Source organism: Malurus melanocephalus, unplaced genomic scaffold, assembly GCF_030028575.1.
Source record: "Malurus melanocephalus ecotype Western Australia unplaced genomic scaffold, MMel_1.1 scaffold_548, whole genome shotgun sequence".
Lineage (NCBI taxonomy): Eukaryota > Metazoa > Chordata > Aves > Passeriformes > Maluridae > Malurus > Malurus melanocephalus.
The window spans coordinates 351,711-368,524 of record NW_026623780.1 but is presented as its reverse complement, the minus strand read 5'-3'; the positions used below and the strand labels follow the sequence as shown (position 1 = coordinate 368,524).

The window sequence follows — 16,814 nt, the reverse complement described above, 5'->3', positions numbered from 1 at the left end:
CTCTCCGCTGTCGCCGCAGGGTCGGCGCGGTGCCGGTGACGCTCGGAGCCGCCGCGCTCACGGCCGCGCTGCTGCTCTTCCCCCGGGAAGGCGAGACTCCGGCCCCGGTCGGCGCTGAGGAGGTGAGCCCGGCTTTGAGGGGCCGTACCCGGCTGTGCCCCGAGCCCCGGGGATGGATCTGGGGGCGAATGCGTGGCCCCAACTCCTGCTCTGAACCCCGTGGATGGGCTTTGCTTTGGGAACGGCCCCAGACGGGTGTTTGACCCAGGGACGGGTCCCAGCGGCCGTCCTGAAGCTCCGGGAATGGTTCTTTACCCCGGGGATGGGTTGCCCTGAGGCGCCGGGATTGGGTTTTTACCTCAGATAGCCCCGGGACTCCGGGGATTGCCCTCTGCTGCCGTTCTGGTCTCCTGCGGCTCCTCCTCCGGCACAGGCTCCCCCGGCACGGGCTGTGTCACTCGTGGAGTCGCTAACTATTAATTTCTCTGACTAAATTGCTGATTTGCACAGTGTTCCACCTGACCCGTGGGGTTTGGYTCCCCTCCTCCCGTCCCCAGGGGCTCTTTGCAGGGATTGCACTCCTGCTTTGCTCCCTCCCAGCTCCAGCAGCCTCTGCTCCCTCTCTGCCGCTCCCTTTCCTTATGGTTCTCCTTCCAATTCCGCAGCCTTTCATGCTTTTATTTTCCAGCTTTTTGCAGGGATTTTTTTTAATTTCTTGCACACTGTGCATCCCCCAGCTTTGTTTTCTGTTTAAAGCCCAATAACAGCTCTTTAGCTCTCTTCTAGGCTCTTGCCATGCTTGAGCATGAAGCCATCTGCGTTGTCAGGCACAGAAATCTCCCCCAATTTTTGGATCAGGCTGCCTGARCTGCCACCTCGAGCTCTCCCAGAGCTCCCTGGGCTTTGAACACACAAAGTTTTGCRGCCTTTCAGGTGCCGTTTCCTCTGTTCTATTATTAATGCACGTTAATTACTGCTCTTCTGGTCCTTGTTCTGTGTAAATCCCTACTAAAAGATACTTGTCAGGTTCTTTTCTTCTCTCTGTGTCRCTTGTGACCTGCTCGTGTGAAGGTTAGGAGTGAGATGAAGGGCAGCCCAGCGCCTGTTTGTTGCCTGGGAGGCAAATGGAATTGGAAAGCTGATTTTTTTTACGGATCTTCAATTGGACTGGACCTGCCCTGCCTATCAATAATACATGACCTGGGCTTTCTGTGCCAAAACTCTGCTAATTGGCTAATTAAAAAGTGAAACGTGTGGAAGGAGCCGGCGCTTTGCTCACCAGAGACTCTCTGCAGCAGCGCCAGGGCTGAGCTAATGCGATGGATAAAGCTGAGCTGGGGCTGAGCAGAGCTCTGGGGGGTCTTGGGAGCAGAGAGGGGGATTTCATAAGCAGCCTCCTCACTGCTGGCTGCTCTTTGTGTCTTGCCTAGCTACCACAGCTTTTTTTTTTCAAATTTTAAATTTTTTTTTTTCTTTCCTCGCTGTCTGCCTTCTAAAAGAGAATCGGGGCTGGAGGTTTGTGACTGTGACTGGGGAGAACTGCTTGAGGGCTCAGCTCCTGTCTCCTCCTTGTGCTCAGTGCTGTGCTGCTCCACATTAACATTCCCAGCAGCTTGTGCAGAGATTCTCACACTCCTTTGTCACACGCTGTGCGTCCCACAGAGAGTGCCCGTGCTGGGGATGAAAAGCAAGGAGAGGAATCTGGGGGASCCCCAGAGGTTCTCTCTTCCAGGATGTGCTGTGCTCCCTCCAGGCCCCTGGAGCAGACTGGGGCTGTGATGTGCTGGGATCTTGGTGTTTCTGTTCCCTGCAGATCGTGGACACCTTCTTGATTGGCCGATTCATCCTCCTGGCTGTGATGAGCCTGGTCTTCCTCGGGTGCCTGTTCCTGATCCTGATTTACCACCTCATGGAGCCTCTGTATGCCAAACCGGTCCCCAGCAGCTAGAACAGCAATCTCTGCAAGGAGGAAATCCTAATTTCATGGGGATAAACCAGGAAGAGAGACCAGGAGATGGTTCTGGACATGATCACGACGTTTTTCCTGAGCTCAGAAAGAGCTGGCAAAGCAAATGAAGTGTTGCTTGCACCCAGCGCTACATTTTGCATCCTAAAAAGCAAAGTTTGGTCTGAGCACAAACCCCTTCCTCCTCAAGGGGTTCGAACTTCTGCACCTGCAAAGGTGTGTGAACCTCTGARTCCTGTTTTTTACAGGACAGCTGAGATCCAGGCACTTGGTGCTGCCCCTGATTCAGGGAATTGAACTGAACCGAGATGGTTTGTTATTGTATGGTTTGTTACTTCTCCTTTTTCACTATGGTTTAATAAAACCGTTTGAAAAATCCCTGGCTCAGGCTTTATTCATTCTGCAGGAGTGTCACATTTGGCCACCCTGTGGTGACAGTGCCTCTGAGAACTGCCTTTTTCTGGGGCAGTTTGAGGGGCAAACATGGGGGTTTGAGGAAAAATAACCAAACATCAGTGCATGATTATGGATTGTTTGGGATGGTCCTTTGGGCTGGAAATATGGGGACTTGGAGCAGGGAGTGAATAAAGTGCAAAATAATGCCTGAGCAGGAGTGAGGGAAAAGCTGTGTCCCACTCTCSTGTGCTGAACAGTCCTGCCAGCCATGGAACACCCCCTTGCTGATACCTGGGTGTTCCCTGCCTGGGAAGGGCCCCGAGGTGTCACCCTGGATGCCACCAAAGGTTCACAGTTGCTGCTACCCCGTAATTTCAAACCCATGCACATCTCTAGCACAGATCCTGCTGCAGCTGCTGGTCAGCTCCAATACCTTCCCTGTCCCTCTTTTCCCCTCTTGGGGGAGAAAACTCTCTACAGGTTCTACAGGAGCAGCAGTGGGGATGAATCCCATTTTTCTCCCTGTTTTTGGGGGGTAGCCACGGGACAATCCCTCTGAAGCAGAGCCTGTGTTGAGATGAACTTGTGGGCATCAGTGATCGGGGCTGTCTGCAAAGCCATTGCTGCAGCTCATTTTCCTGCACAAAATCTCAAAAGGCTTTTAAAATGCAGGAGGAAAGTGTTTTGGTGGCCTGGATCATCCTGTGAGTGTTTCAGAGCAGGAAAGAAGCCTTTGCTCACAGGTGTCCAGGTTGTTTGGCTCACATTTTCCAGCCCCACAGGGATGGAGCTGCTCAGCTCCAGGCAGTGAGACAGCCCTGAGCRGTTGTCAGGGTCAATACAGCCAAAAACTTGAGGGCAGAATCTTAGATTTTTAATTTTTTTCCCACTTTAGAGAATTTTTTAAAAATATTTTTCATTTTGAAAGGAATTAAATTCAAGAACCAMCTGGCTTCTTCCAGCCCTGTCCTGACAGCTGTCACTCACCAAACAGAGCTTTCAGGACGTGAAAGATTGATAAGGCAGAGCCAGTGGGCGCGGAGGTGATGCTTCCCTGGTAGAAAATGCCCCAGCACCCCAGAGCACTGACTCAGCCAGCTAAAAAATGTAAGCACATTCCTAAAAAAAAAGCAGAGCAGAGGCAGATCCACCCTAGAAATGCTGAATCCCTTCCTGTCCCTGCCTGCATCCAAGGGAGCCGAACGATCGCGTTAAGGAACGCGCCGAGCATTTATGCACCACCAGTGCTTTGGGTTCTCTTGGTGGTTTTTGTTATACCTGAAGCAAAATTCATATTTAATTCATCATCTTAATAACTTTTGTGAACACGGAGCTTGTCTGGCAGCTCCAGCTCTGTGCCTGCCGTGTTGTTATCCCCCTGTTTGTGGGATGGTTTGGGAAGYCTCAGCTTCGGTCTGACAGATGGGAGGGAAACCACGGCAAAAGCAGCTGGAGCACTAAAAATCCAACCCTGAAAGCAAAAATGTGAAACTTCTCCCCATTTTGCACTGTAATTAAAGCCAAATAARGGCTTTTTCTGTATYTTCTTTTTCTGTATCTTAGTCTGTTTGTGACTAAAATGAGCTGAAAGGCTGATAGTGCAGGAGTTATTTTGGGGAGAGCAAAAAGCCATGTTGCCAGAGAGGCATGGTAACTCCTGCTCAAGGAGGCCATTTCTGCATTTTTTTCCCCAAAAATCCCCTTAACTGGGGAAAGAGCCTCATGTGCTCTCACCCCCACCAAGACATTTTGAGATTCACCCTCATCCTTCACAAGCCTTGGCAGCAGGGAGCAAACAGCTGGATCAGCTCAGCCCAGCCTCTCTGTATATTTATTTATTCTGTGCAATTCTGCTCCTCCCYGCACAGGGGCTTTCCAAAGAATTCCTGTTTATTTTTGGAAAAGGAAAGACCACGTCAAGGAATTGGTATGAGCCAGAGCTGCTTCCCAACCAGCCCCAAATGGTGATTTTTTTGTTTCCATCCTCATCCCAAACTTTCATCTCCTGGAGGAGGACCTCTTGCTAGCACATCTGCCTCCGTCTCTCAGCCTAATCCTTTATTTTGGAATTAATTTGCCAAAGAATGGAAGGTTAGTCCCAAACCCCAACCTCTCAGCTGCTGCTGAGGGTGTAGGGACTGTGGATGTTGTTACAGCCCCTCTCCAGCCCAAACTGAGCCAGCCTTCCTCTCACAGGATGGGAGAACCAGATCCACCGTGTCCCGAGAGAAGACCCCCACCCAGGCAGAAAATCGGGCTGAATCYCAGTGAAAGAAACCTAAAAGACACCGTGTGTGTGCCAGGAGGGGGGCAGACTGGCTGCCTTTCAAGCCAGATGGGAAAACAGCCCTTTTTCCTCCCAAAATTCCCTATCAGAAATGCCCAGTGATGCTCCTGCCCCGGGATGTGGTGCCCAGCTGGTGCCAGCCYCAAAGCAGACACGGAGGGAGCTGAGTCTGCAGGGGAAACTCCTCTCCTTGATTTAAGAGCCTTGAACGACGGCAATTCCTCACGTCTCACACYGCTCTCTGCCGGCACTTAATTACCCTCGCTGGAAAAACTGCCCTCACACTTCCACCTTGACTTTGCTGACTTCAGCTTCCCCGCTGCTGGATCCTCATTTGCCTTTGGCTGCTAATTAAAAAGCCCTTCAGCCTCAGCCAGCTGCTCCCTGCATAGGTAATCACAGACTGTGCCCCAGCCACCTCCTCACCTTCCCYGCAGACCCAAAATTTGTTCCCCCAAAATCTGAGCAGCCCCTTCCCCATCTGCCTCCTGGTGAGTGGGGTTGTCGTGGTGGGGGTCAGCTACAGAAAAACCCAAATGCTGTGTTGATCAAACCTAAAGAGCCCATTTCAGGGGGATTTGTCCCATCACAGCATACATGGATAGAACCCATTTCAGGGGGGATTTATCCCATCACAGCACACGTGGATAGAAGTGGACAGTGTCCATGGCAGAGGAATATCAGTGCCCCCTTCTCCAGCAGAGGAGAACAAAGCAAGCTGTCCCCCAGACTCCTCCCAGACCAGCTCAGCTCCATTTAAACAGATTTTTGGCCAAGGCAAACCCAGGGGATCCCCTCTCTGCCTCCCCGCTCACCCCTCAGTTCCACAGCTCGGGGAGATCTGGAGTTTTCTTTGGCATTTGGCTCTTTTTATGTTAAGTTTGAAACTGCCATGGGCTGTGTGCCCTTTCTGCTTGCTCCTGGCAGCACAGCCAAGGCTGTTCAGACTTTCCAAACATGAGTGGGACACGGCCCAGGCCTAAATTTGTCCCGGAAAATTTGTGAGCAGCTGAAGGAACAGGCAGGAGGGGGAGAAGGAAAAAAAAAAAAAAAAGGAAGAAAGAGGGGAAAAAAATCCCCAAATCAACTTGCTGTTGCAAGAAGCCCCCATGTGTGTCAGGGTTTATGGGATTTTTTGCTTGAAAATGTATTTTGAGGCCCTCCTCCACAAGAGAATGGTTATTGAGTGTGAAAGCTCCATCACATGTGCACTGAATGAGCCATTCTCAGCCCAGCACGTGGCATCCCTGTGGGCAGTGAGGGTCCTGTGTCCTCAGGGGCCACATGTGCCACCGGTCTGGGGACACTGCAGGGTCAGCCCTGGGGCTCTGCTGAGGACAGACCCTGTCCTGACTCCTCTCCCTATGGCTCCACCAGGGTTTGGCCCAGCAGGATTGGTATTTTCCTGGGGAAAAGAGCAATGGGGGATTTTGTTTTTCTCTGCCTGCTCCTGGCTTTTTTTCCCAGCGAGTTTCCAGGGCCCATTGAGCATCACTGGTCAGAGGGGAGGGGATTGAAAGCCATCACTGTTTGTACACCTGCAGCTGCCACTCTCCAAGCTGCCCATTCCCCTGTGCCACTCCATCACCTTCAGAGCTTTACAGGGAGCTGATCCAACTGGCTAGCCAGTTTCCTCCTTTTTTTTTCCTCCCTTTTTTCCGCTCTTTGCTGATGAAATCACCACTTAATAAAATCACATCAGGCCCAGGTGTTTTCTTCTCGGGTCAGAATCCAAGGAGGTGAAGTCAATTAGAGCTCCAGCCCCTGGCAGAGGGCGCTGCCCTGCCCCGGGCACAGAGCCGGAGCTTTCCCCGGGCTGGACGCGCATCCCGCGGCTTCCGAGCGCATCAAAGCCGGGCACCCCCCGGAGCACACAGCTGGCTGCACAGCTGGCCCTGCCTTCACTCGAGTGACACCGCGGGGGCCCCTGAGCCCCATCCCCGCCCGGGGAGCCTGCGGGGCTGCAGCCCCTCCTCATTAGGAAGTGTCTAATGAGGTTCATCAGCTGCCCGCAGCGGACCGAGTGCTCGCCGTGGGGTGGGGGGCGGTGCACGTTCTTATTTTGGGGCTAAACGGTGTGATTTCGGAATATTAATAATCGGGGAAAACATTGGGTTTGGTTGTTTTTTTGCAGCGGGATGAGCCAAGGAGTGAACCCAGTTTAATTTGGGCTGAGCCCAGGGGTGTTCTCTGCGTAGAATAAGCAGCGTTTTGCCTGAAGTGATTTGGCATCATCCTCCCGATCCAGATCGTGGAATATCAAGATTTGGTTGGGGTAGGCTCACGGACAAGAGACTGCAAGGGGAGGAGAASAACGAGAGGGCGGTGATCGCTGCCCCACAGGCTCGGCTGAGCCCCGGCTGGACACGGCACGGAGCGGCCACACAGCTTTTGCACATTTTTATTAATAAAACGGCCGATGGTGAAGAACGGACCCAGAAAACCGCTTGGCCAGGGYCCTTTGACTGCTCCTCGCCCCTGCCTCCGCTGGAAGCCAGCCTACGGTGGCAGCGAGCCCCCGGGGCCGTGCCCGAGGCCGGGCTGTGCCGAGACGCTCCCGGTGCGCCCCGGCCCCTTCTCCTCCCTCCGGGCTCGGGGCGGCTCAGAACTCCTTAAACCTGCGGGGAGAGAAGCGAGCGGCTGAGCCCGAGGGCAGCGCCCCGCAGGAGCTGGGGCCGATGGTGGACGCTGCGATGCTGCCAGAGAGGTGAARAAGGAAAATCATCTGTGCCGGGAAAGCCCAGCCCCTTCTGCACCGCAAGGAGGAGAAGCAGGCGCAAGGAGGAGATGCAGCCACGGTTTTGTCTCCGGCCAAAGCTGAAAAGTCCCCAAAAATCCGACAGTTTGTGCCTTTAATCTACGAGCTGCTCCCCAAAGCTCTCAAGACGCTGCAGTATTTCCACAAACGGAGCCAGCTGCTCCCCTCAGCAGAAAGCAGCTGGAATTCGGTGCAAACACGGATGCTWTGAACCCCTCCGGGCCAGTCCTCACCCTAACCAGCCCCGGCACAAGAGAGCAGAGCCAGAGCCCTCCACCAGCGGCCAGAGAAGGAGATTTGGGCCGCACTTACCACAGCACGAGGCCCAGCCTATTGGTCTTTCACCTGCAAACACAAGACATAGGGGACAAAACGTTCGCAGGGGGCTCGGGGTCTGGCAGCCCCACTGCTGGGATGGCTGTGGCCCCTTCCTCGGGGTGTCACACGGGGATGTGGGTGGCAATCGGAGCCAGGCCAGTGATGATTTGGGGATTATTTACACGCTCGCTGCAGTGATTCTGCTGCAGGTTTGATTAGCGAGCCCTGGATGTGTAATCAAGCTCAGCAGCACAGGTGGGCAAAGCTTATAAATTCAGGTGTTTCAAGGGCATTAATCAATCCAAATCGATYGGGCATCAGAGCCAACATCTCTGTTGCCAGAGACAAGGATGCACTGCTCAGCCACATCCTGCTCTCCCCACGCCCCCATCCCACCCCACCCCATTCTTCCCCAGCCATTTCAATTCAATCTTTTGATTCCCAAATGCTGATCTCAGCCCTAAGCGATTGGGGGAGTGGCTATTTCTAGGYTGAGCCTGCAAAGTGAAACTCAGAATCAGAAGGAATCAGGCTTGTGTTTGCATTTAATCCTCAGAGCTCAGGCTGAGGTACTTACACCGAGCTACTTCCCATCCATCACTGACTCTGTTAGCTGCACACTAGAGCTACAAAGACACAAGGACGGCGTTTTTAGCACCCCAAGTGTTTTTTTTTTTTAGGCACAGAGGGTTAAAATCCCCCAGGTGCTGCCTTGGCTGGAGGTGGGAATGTCTCTGTGGCCACAGGGGCGTGTGGCTGCACCAAGCCTGGCACAGTGCCCGTGTGGAGACGCAGCAGCGACAGCAAGGGATAGCAAACATCTTTCTGCAGTGGCAGCAACGCCGGGGTTCGGCATGGCGGGGCCAGAGGCTGCCCCGGGGCTGTGACTACGTACCCTCTCTGCCTCGCCATGGGGCCACACCAGCCACGGGCCTCCTTGACCACCACACGAGCAAGGAGCTGCAAGAGGAACGGCAGAGAATTACTGTGAGCCTGGTGGCTCTGCAGCCTCCAGCCTTGGCAGGAGCGTTTCCATCACYAGGAGATCAATTCTACAGCTCTTCCTAGCAGAAGTATGAACTAAATCTGTGCGTRGAGGAGGGGGGTGTTGGGAAAAGCCGAGTGAAAGCAGAGGTTTGGAGCCAACACAGGCTTTGCAGCTCGCCCTGTGCCCGGATGTCTTCTGAGAACCACCTGTACCCCCCATCAGGGAGCAGACAGCAAAGAGGGAGACTGTGAAAGCCCAGGGTGGAGAAAGGAGTCCAGCCAAGGAGGAGACACCTACCAGACAAGCCAGGACGTCGGCTGCTATCAACATGTAAAAGACGTTATTCCAGCCGGTGGGAGAGATGAGCCCYGCCAGCAGCGGCCCCAGCGCGGCACCTGCCAGGGGACACGAGCCCCATCAGCCCCTGGTCACACCTGGGAGGGGACAGGGACACCCCACAACCAGCACCCCCAGCCATACACACCGACCGATCCCGTGCCGTCAATGATGGCTGTGACGGTCGAAAGGGCTTTGGCGTTTCCTTTGAGAGATTCGTGGGTTCCCTGCAAGGAGGGAGGAATAAAACACAAGGAGCAAGAGCAGCTTTGGGGTGCATAGCTGGAAAATCCCAGGGCAAAGTCAATGTTCGAGGTAGCAATTTCTGTGTATCAGACCCAGCCACAAATGGGAACACCAAACTCAAATGCTGCCTGCAGCCAAACCATGGCAAAACCAACAGCAGGCAGAAATTCCCTGGTGATTTGCCACCAAATATTTCCACTCTGCTTGTGCTCAGAAGGAGATACAGCAAAGCTGAAGCACAGTCGTGTGGCCAAGGTGAAAAAACAACAGGAAAACCCCCTGTGTTTAAGGGAGGGTGAGGAGCACAGCACCGGGTGTGACAGCTCTGCCCTTCTCCACTGGGCTTTGGAGTGGATAGAAAATAAAAGCAAAAAGCAAAAATCCCAGCAAAACATCCCTCTGGGAAAGAGGGAGCAGCCTCTGGGTGTGCCAGGGCAGCGAGGCGGGGTCTGAGGTGCACCTCTTACCAAATCTGCCGACACCGCTGTTGTGATGAGCGCGTAGGGCCCATTAACCAGAGCACCACAGATGATCAGCATCGCTGCAGAGGTACCCGGGGAGAGATTAAACCTTTAGGTGCAGGGAGCAGCAGGACATCGGGTCCATCACCCCCAGTCTGTGTGCAGACATGGCTGTCCCATGCCTCCATCTCCTGTGCATCTCCGTTTTCACGTGGAGATGCCACCCAGCAGGCAGGGAACACTCATCCAACCCCACCCTCCCCAAAATTCAGCCCAGGAGCCTGGCTTGAGTGGGGGAGTAAAGGCAGCTGGATCCACAGCATCTTCCATCGCCACTTCAGTGAGGGAAGCTGGCTGCAGCACAGAGCTCCTTACCTATGGATGTGCCAATGCCATTCTGACCCACGTGGTTGTACAGGAACAGCTGGAAAAGARACACAAGGTGAAGCACTCACAGCTGTTCCAGCTGTTTTACCAAGCGTTTTCCTTGCAGCAGCACGCTGTGGGTGGGATGGAGAATATGGGGACCTGAATTACTGCTGGTGCCAAACACCAGCGGGGATGGGGGCTGAGTGCTCCCCTGACCTCTGCATCCCTGCCTGATGAAATTCCTGGCAGCTGGCACACAGAGGTGCTGCCACGATTTATGGCCGGCTGCAGCCAGACTAATTTGCCCCAGTGGTGCCATGGACGTGAGGCAGCCCCTCTGCCTCCCAGCGTGAGCCAACTCCTTCGGTGGGAGAGGCTCCCAGCCCAGAGCCAGCCAGGGCTGGATTACAGCTAATTAGCCACGTTGTGGAAGCCAAGCCAAATGAGCTCCGTGCAGGTGCTCAGGAAGGACGTCCAGGCCAAGATCCAGCAGAGCATGAGGGGATTTTGGGATGAAAATCAAAGAGACAAAAGCTGGACCGGCTCGGTGGGACCCCCAAGGCTTTGAGCAGAGTTATGGCAGGATGGAAAAAAAAAAACCAGAAAACGACATGGTTTTTTAGTTGTCAAGGTCTGTACAATCCCCTCCCCTAGAGTTGGACATCCTTCCCAGGAGCATCTGGGCACGTGAATCAATCCCATCTCTCATCCCATGACCGGCTCATCCYGGGGGCTGCTTGGGCCGTGACTCAAAGGAGCCAGAGGAGATGAAACCCTCGTGACGGGCTCTGAGCCCGCGTGACTGCTCACCATGGGAGCAGCCACCACCAGCATCACGCAGCACGTGGTGGCTCTGCCGCCTGTGTAGTCAGAGATGAGGCCGGCAAAGATCCCCCCTGCAAGGAAGAGCCACAGGTGTCAGTCACAGCATCCCAAAACGGCAGAGCTCTGCCCTGGCTTAGCCCAAAATCCCACATGATGYTCTATCATCCCCCATCTTCTGACCAGCATTGCCCCCAAGGTTAAACACAATRATATCAGAGTGGAGAGCTCTGATTTATCCCTTCCTCGCTGCAGATGGTTTCTCAGCACTTCCATGCAGCTCTGGTCTCTTCCATGCTTGCAAAGTGTGTTATTTATTTAAGGAAAGGGAATGCCTGAGCAAGCAAGGCCTGAGGAGAGAGACTGTCATGGTCACCAAAACAACAGGATACCAAAATAAAATTGAGGAGTTTTTGCTGTCTGCTGAATGCTGTGAATAAACCTCTCTGGGGAAAGAGGTGGTGTTGMCTGTGGGGTGGACCAGCCAAGGCTGGTTGAGGCCAGAATTGTCTGGAAATCATCCCTGATCCACCCCCTCCAGCCCGGCACGCTGACGAACCTAAAATACCCCCGACATCAAAGAGGGTCGACAGGTCCCCGGCTTCCTTGGCACCGAAATGAGCTGCAGGGAGAGGAGAGGGGTCAGGAGATGCTTCCCTTTCGAGGCTCCATCCCCACTGTCCCCAGAACTCACCAACATTGACRATGTAGAGGGGCAGCCAGTACAGGAAGGTGTAGCTCACCAGCTTGGCAAAGAGCAGGCACAGCGAGAACTCCACCACGCCCTGCCAGGAGAGGAGAGGACATCAGAGGAGCCTCCTTCTCCCAGCCTCCTCCAGACCCATTTTCTGCCCTGGGGACACCCTGTTGATGGTCTGAGCTGCTCTGGCTTTGCTCTTTCCTCCATCCTGGCACTCACAGGTATCCGAAGTGCCCCGAGGAAGCTGATGGCTTCGGGCTCCTCAGCCGGCTCCTTGGGGCCATTGGAGTGATCCACACTACTCTGGCCCGAGAGGCTGAGTGGGCCCTCGTTGGAGGKGACTGATTCAGGATCCTTCTCACTGGTGGTCACTCCTCCAGGATCCTCATCACAGCCCGTCTAAAAGTGAGCCAAAAGCAGGGGATGAGACACTCACGGCTGGAGAGTCAAAACATTGGATCTGCTGCCAGGGTGTGGCCCAGAGGATGCTCAGAAGATGCTCAGAGGATGTCCAGAAGAGCTGGACACAGCTGTGACAGCTGAACATTGCTCTGATTGCTGCTATCACATTCCCGTTGGGAATTTGGTGAGACTCACGTGATGCAGAGGGGGGTTGCAGTCAACATCCTCAGGATCTGCAGGGAGAAAGAACACCCTGTGAAAGCCTGGACCAACCCCACCACCTGCTSTCCTTCCAGCATCCCACAGGGCTGGGGACCCCCAGATCTGGGATGCATCTAYGGCTACCCTCTTCCCCTGTGAAATCCCAAAGGATTTTCCAGGTATTTCCTAGCAAGAAATACCTAGCAATGCTCACAGGAATGACTGGGACAGCGCCTGCTTGGACGACCCAAGAGGATGCTGAGCGTCCCTGTGGTAGCCAGAGCCACATGCCTGCTAGCCACGGGTTGGAAATAAATATTTGGGATTGCCAAAAATGCTTGGAGATAGACAAGGCAGAAAATTATGTATATTACAGTGGTTGTCTGCTGTGCCCCAGATCACAACACTCACACTCCACGAGGAAGAAGAAGCAGATGATGCCCACAGTGGTGATGATGATGCCGGGCACGACGAAGGACAGGCCCCAGGCTGAGGAAACCCAGGCACCAGCGATGAGCGACCCTAAGATGTTGCCAACGGACGTGTGCGAGTTCCAGATGCCCATGATCAAACCTCTCCTGGGGGGGACACGGCCGGGTCAGYGTCACTGGGGTGGTCAGCAGGGACCAGGGCTGGCATGGGACACGTAGGAACACGACTCACTTGCCCTTCCCAAACCAGTTCCCGACACACGCCACGACCGCAGGCCAGCCCGTGGTCTGCACCAGCCCATTGCACACCTGGTGAGAGATGGGAGCATCACCCAGCAGCCACCAACTGCAGCTTCTGTGCTGGTTTGGGCAGCTGGGCTCAAAAACAGCCGGCCCTGTTCCAAAACTCTTAAGAAAACATTTGGTTTTTCCCCTGTTGGGGCAATCCTGGAGCCTTTGCATCGCTGCCATGGCTAAACTGGGAGTGGTTGGTGTTGCCAAACCAGCTGCCCGCACGGCTCGGAGCCGGGCACACCCGCCGGTTTCGACGCCCACACCACGCACAGCCAGATTTTGCAGGGAATGGAAACACTCAGTGCTGCCCTGCTCAGGAACTGGGCCACCCCAGCCCCTGAAGGCCACTGAAAAACTGGGATGAGGCCACAGTGATAGAGCCAGGGCATCCTCCGGCACAACACACCTGCACAACGATGAAGTACCAGAGGACGTGGATGTCCCAGAAGTAGCCGAGGCCAAAAAGGGCGGTGAAGAGCCCGCTCAGCACCATCCCCCCYGACAGGTAATAGCGCAGGGGGAGGCGCTCCCCAAAAATGCCGCTGCAGAGAGAGGGAAGAGCACAACAGAAGCTGTCATGGGCAATGCCACCGATGGGTGTGATCACAGCGCCTGAATCCTGAGAGGATCCCTGGCTGCTTTCCTGTGAGCATGACCCCATCCCAAACCAGTTTCAGGCACACTGGTGCAAACTGGTGTGTGGAGGGAAAGGCCCTGGTACCTGATGAACATCCCGATGGCGTAGGCCACCAGGAAGGCATTATCCAGCGCCCCAAAAAGCTCCTTGTAGTTGTCCCCATCTGGAAAACAAATATTAGGGCCACCTCAGCCTGGCCCCCATTTGGTGTCCCCTCCCCGTGGCTGCTGGCTTAGGGTTGTGCCCCGTTCTCCAAAGCCAGGTCTCCATGGGGTTTCTGGGAGCGTGGCCAGATGCCATCAGCACCAGGACCTGCTCCTGCCCTGTCCTGGATTTCACCACCCACTGCTGCCCTTTGGCCTGGGGGCACGGGACAGACCTCAACACTTAATTACCTCCGGGTGCCTAACGAGCAGCCGGCCCCCTGCCAAACCCCAGCCACGACCCGCTTTTAGGGAACGGGGGAGCCCAGCTCRGCTGCCACGAGCGTGGGTTTTGGGGTGTCTGGGAGGCTCAGCCTTACCAAAGGGGGCCCAGCTGCACCATGTGGTGCTGTTGGAGTCATTGCGGGGGTTGGGGCCCAAGGCGGAGCAGTTGGGGTGCAGCTGGCTCTGCAGGGAGAGAGAGGGGGTGAAATCGAGCTGCTGTCATGTCCCCAGGTCCCCTCTGCAGGCTCCCTGGCCCCACAGCTGTGAGRMTGGAGCTCACCTTGACGATGCTGATGGGTTTTCGGGAGAGGTGGTAGCTGGTGTAGGAGAGGAAGGTCAGCACCAGCGTCAGTCCCCGATAGCTGTGGGAGGGAGCAAAGGAGAGGTCAGGGTTTGTGGGACAGGGATGGGTGACCTCAGCACCCAGTGGGACTCCTACTGAATTAGTGACCTGAACCAGCTCAGCTGAGCTGCTCAGGAAGTGAACAGCCCCCCCAAAAAAGCCCAGGATGCTAAAAAAAGATCAGCTGAGTTTTGTGGGGAGCATCAAGCAGTGTTTCCACCTCCCCRAGCAGTTCCATCCCTATGAAACACRGGGTGAGCAAGGGCCTTCCTGGTGTCATGAGTGGAAACTGWGCTGATTCATCACTGCCAGGGTTAATTAAAGATTAGCTGGAAAAAGAAAACAGGGGGGTGGAATGCCCTAGGTAATACCAGCTCCCCTTCCTCYACCAAACAGCCACTACATCATTTTTGTTTGGGTTAAATGCAGGGAATTATTGGGGTAATAGGAGTCTGGGCTCAGGGAATGGGGATGCTGCTCCCATCAAAGCTGACAGATAAAGCCTGGAGAATCCCAAGTAGGATCCAGCACTCTCTGGAGCAATCTGAGCGTCTCTGAAGGAACTACCCTGCCTTTAGGAATGGTTTTATGGCAGCACAGAGGATGTAAGTGATCAGGGGCAGCAGCTGCAGCACACAGACATGTCACGGGATTGCTCCAAGAAAAAAAACAACTTTTTTTTTGTGGTTTTGTCTCATCCTGCTTCTCTTTGCAGTTTCACTTCTCCCTGGAGCTGCAGCAATGACAGGTGCCCTGCAAATCCAGGGTGGCTCCCTGTGTTGGGGTGCCGGCTCCAAGGCTGCACTTCAGCTGAGAAACTGCAGCTTCCCACCCCAAAAAACTAATAAATCACCCAAAATCACTGCTAGTGACCATGGGGCTGATCCAGGAGGAGCAGAGAGGCCACAGCAGGGAAGGGGAAGGGAAACTTCACGTGCAGTCACTTGAAGTGGTGGTGTTTTTTTTCTATTTACCCTTTGTGTTCTGGCAGGGAAAATTCCAGCTGATGGAAAAGCAGGGTAAGTGTTTGGCAATGGGCTTCCAAAAAATCCAAATATTAATTGAAATYCAATGGGCAGTGGGCCCATCACCTCGTGAAAAGAGAAGGCAGCCGGTGGGGTCTCTGTATTGGCCACATCCCACTAATTYTGAGYGTGCCCTRMTGGGTGCTGCTGCCCACCTTGGGGYTCCCCCACYCCCCATCCTGGGSCAGGCTGCAGCCGGTGTGGGCTGATCCCATCGAATGGTGGGTCCAGTGCCTGAGGGCAATGCTGGGCCCTGGGTGAGTGACCCCCAACCCAGTCCCCACCGAAGGTCTCRTCCCCACCCTGGTGCTGGTCCCATAAAACGCGACTTGCCAGTCCAAGTCTGGTCCCTGTCCCAGTGCTGGTCCCCAGTGATCTCCAGTCCATCACTGGTCCCGGTGCTGGTCTCCAGGCTGGTGCCAGTCCCTGGTCCAGGGTCAGTCTCCATCCCAGTGCCAGTCCCGATGCCCAGGGCCGGTCCCCATGCCCAGGGTCAGTCTCTATCCGGGTTCCACTGCCAGGGATTGCYGGTCCCCAGCCCAGTGCCACCACTCCTCCCTAACCCAGGCTGACCCCTGTGCCGGTTCTGGTCCCCATCCTGGTGTCAGCTCCTATGTCCAGGGCCAGTCTCTATCCCAGTGCTGGTCCGGGAAAAAGTGAGACCCGTTCCAGGCTCTGCCCCATCCCGGTGCAGATACCCTGCCCCGTGTCAGGTCCTATCCTGGTGACAGCTTCAATTCTGGTGACAGTCCCAATCCCGGTGCCGGTCCCCATGTCCAGGACCAGTCCTGGTCCCTTTGTCCTGAGACGACCCCTTATGTCCAGAGCCGGTCCTGATCCCAGTCTCTATGTCCAGAGACTGTCCTTGTCCCGGTGCCGATACTTTGTCCCACGTCAGTTCCTATCCCGGTGACAGCCCCGATCCCGATCCCGGTCCCCATGTCCAGGGCCGGTCCCGATCCCGGTCTCTATGTCCAGAGGCGGTCCCAATCCCGGTCCCCATGTCCAGGGCCGGTTCCGATCCCGGTCCCCATGTCCAGGGCCGGTTCCGATCCCGGTCCCCATGTCCAGAGGCGGTCCCGATCCCGGGCCCTTTGTTCCGATCCCGGTCCCCATGTCCAGAGACGGTCCCGATCCCGGTCTCTATGTCCAGAGACTGTCCCTGTCCCGGTGCCGATATTTTGCCCCACGTCAGTTCCTATCCCGGCGACAGCCCCGATCCCGGTGCCGGTCCCTTTGTCCCGATCCCGGGGCCGTGCCCCCCATCCCGCTCCCCGATCCCGCTCACCGGCTGTCCCGGGGGAGGGCGCGGAGCAGGCGAACCCCGGGGGCGAGCGCTGCCCTCATGGCGGGCGGCGGCGGCGGCGCTCGGGCACCCCCGGCTCCTTTTCACCGCCCCCGGGGCC

The 16,814-nt window shown here is 55.4% G+C and overlaps 2 protein-coding genes across 4 annotated transcripts; one reads left to right on the top strand and one right to left on the bottom strand.

Moving 5' to 3' along the window:
- Window positions 1–2: 2 nt before the first annotated feature.
- TMEM218 (transmembrane protein 218) lies at window positions 3–2,325 on the top strand (the record flags this gene model as incomplete). The annotated part of the gene is made up of 2 exons (XM_057382098.1): window positions 3–122; window positions 1,814–2,325. Coding segments are annotated over 2 exons (255 nt in total), but the record flags the coding sequence as incomplete, so codon positions are not given.
- A 4,709-nt stretch (window positions 2,326–7,034) lies between these two features.
- On the bottom strand, window positions 7,035–16,807 carry SLC37A2 (solute carrier family 37 member 2). 3 transcript variants are annotated; one of them, XM_057382078.1, is made up of 20 exons: window positions 16,697–16,807; window positions 14,321–14,402; window positions 14,136–14,223; window positions 13,697–13,775; window positions 13,382–13,517; window positions 12,914–12,990; window positions 12,662–12,828; window positions 12,245–12,282; window positions 11,867–12,046; window positions 11,642–11,732; window positions 11,507–11,569; window positions 10,936–11,021; window positions 10,132–10,180; window positions 9,763–9,836; window positions 9,198–9,276; window positions 9,011–9,108; window positions 8,621–8,685; window positions 8,303–8,351; window positions 7,720–7,752; window positions 7,035–7,267 (listed from the first exon to the last, which is right to left on the bottom strand). In XM_057382078.1, exons 1-18 carry the CDS (start codon window positions 16,753–16,755, stop codon window positions 8,309–8,311), a joined length of 1,554 nt encoding a protein of 517 aa, XP_057238061.1. In that variant the 5' UTR covers window positions 16,756–16,807; the 3' UTR covers window positions 7,035–7,267; window positions 7,720–7,752; window positions 8,303–8,308. The 3 variants fall into 3 exon arrangements, with proteins under 3 accessions (XP_057238061.1, XP_057238063.1, XP_057238062.1); XM_057382080.1 differs by lacking the exon at window positions 8,303–8,351; XM_057382079.1 differs by lacking the exons at window positions 7,720–7,752; window positions 8,303–8,351.
- Window positions 16,808–16,814: the final 7 nt, after the last annotated feature.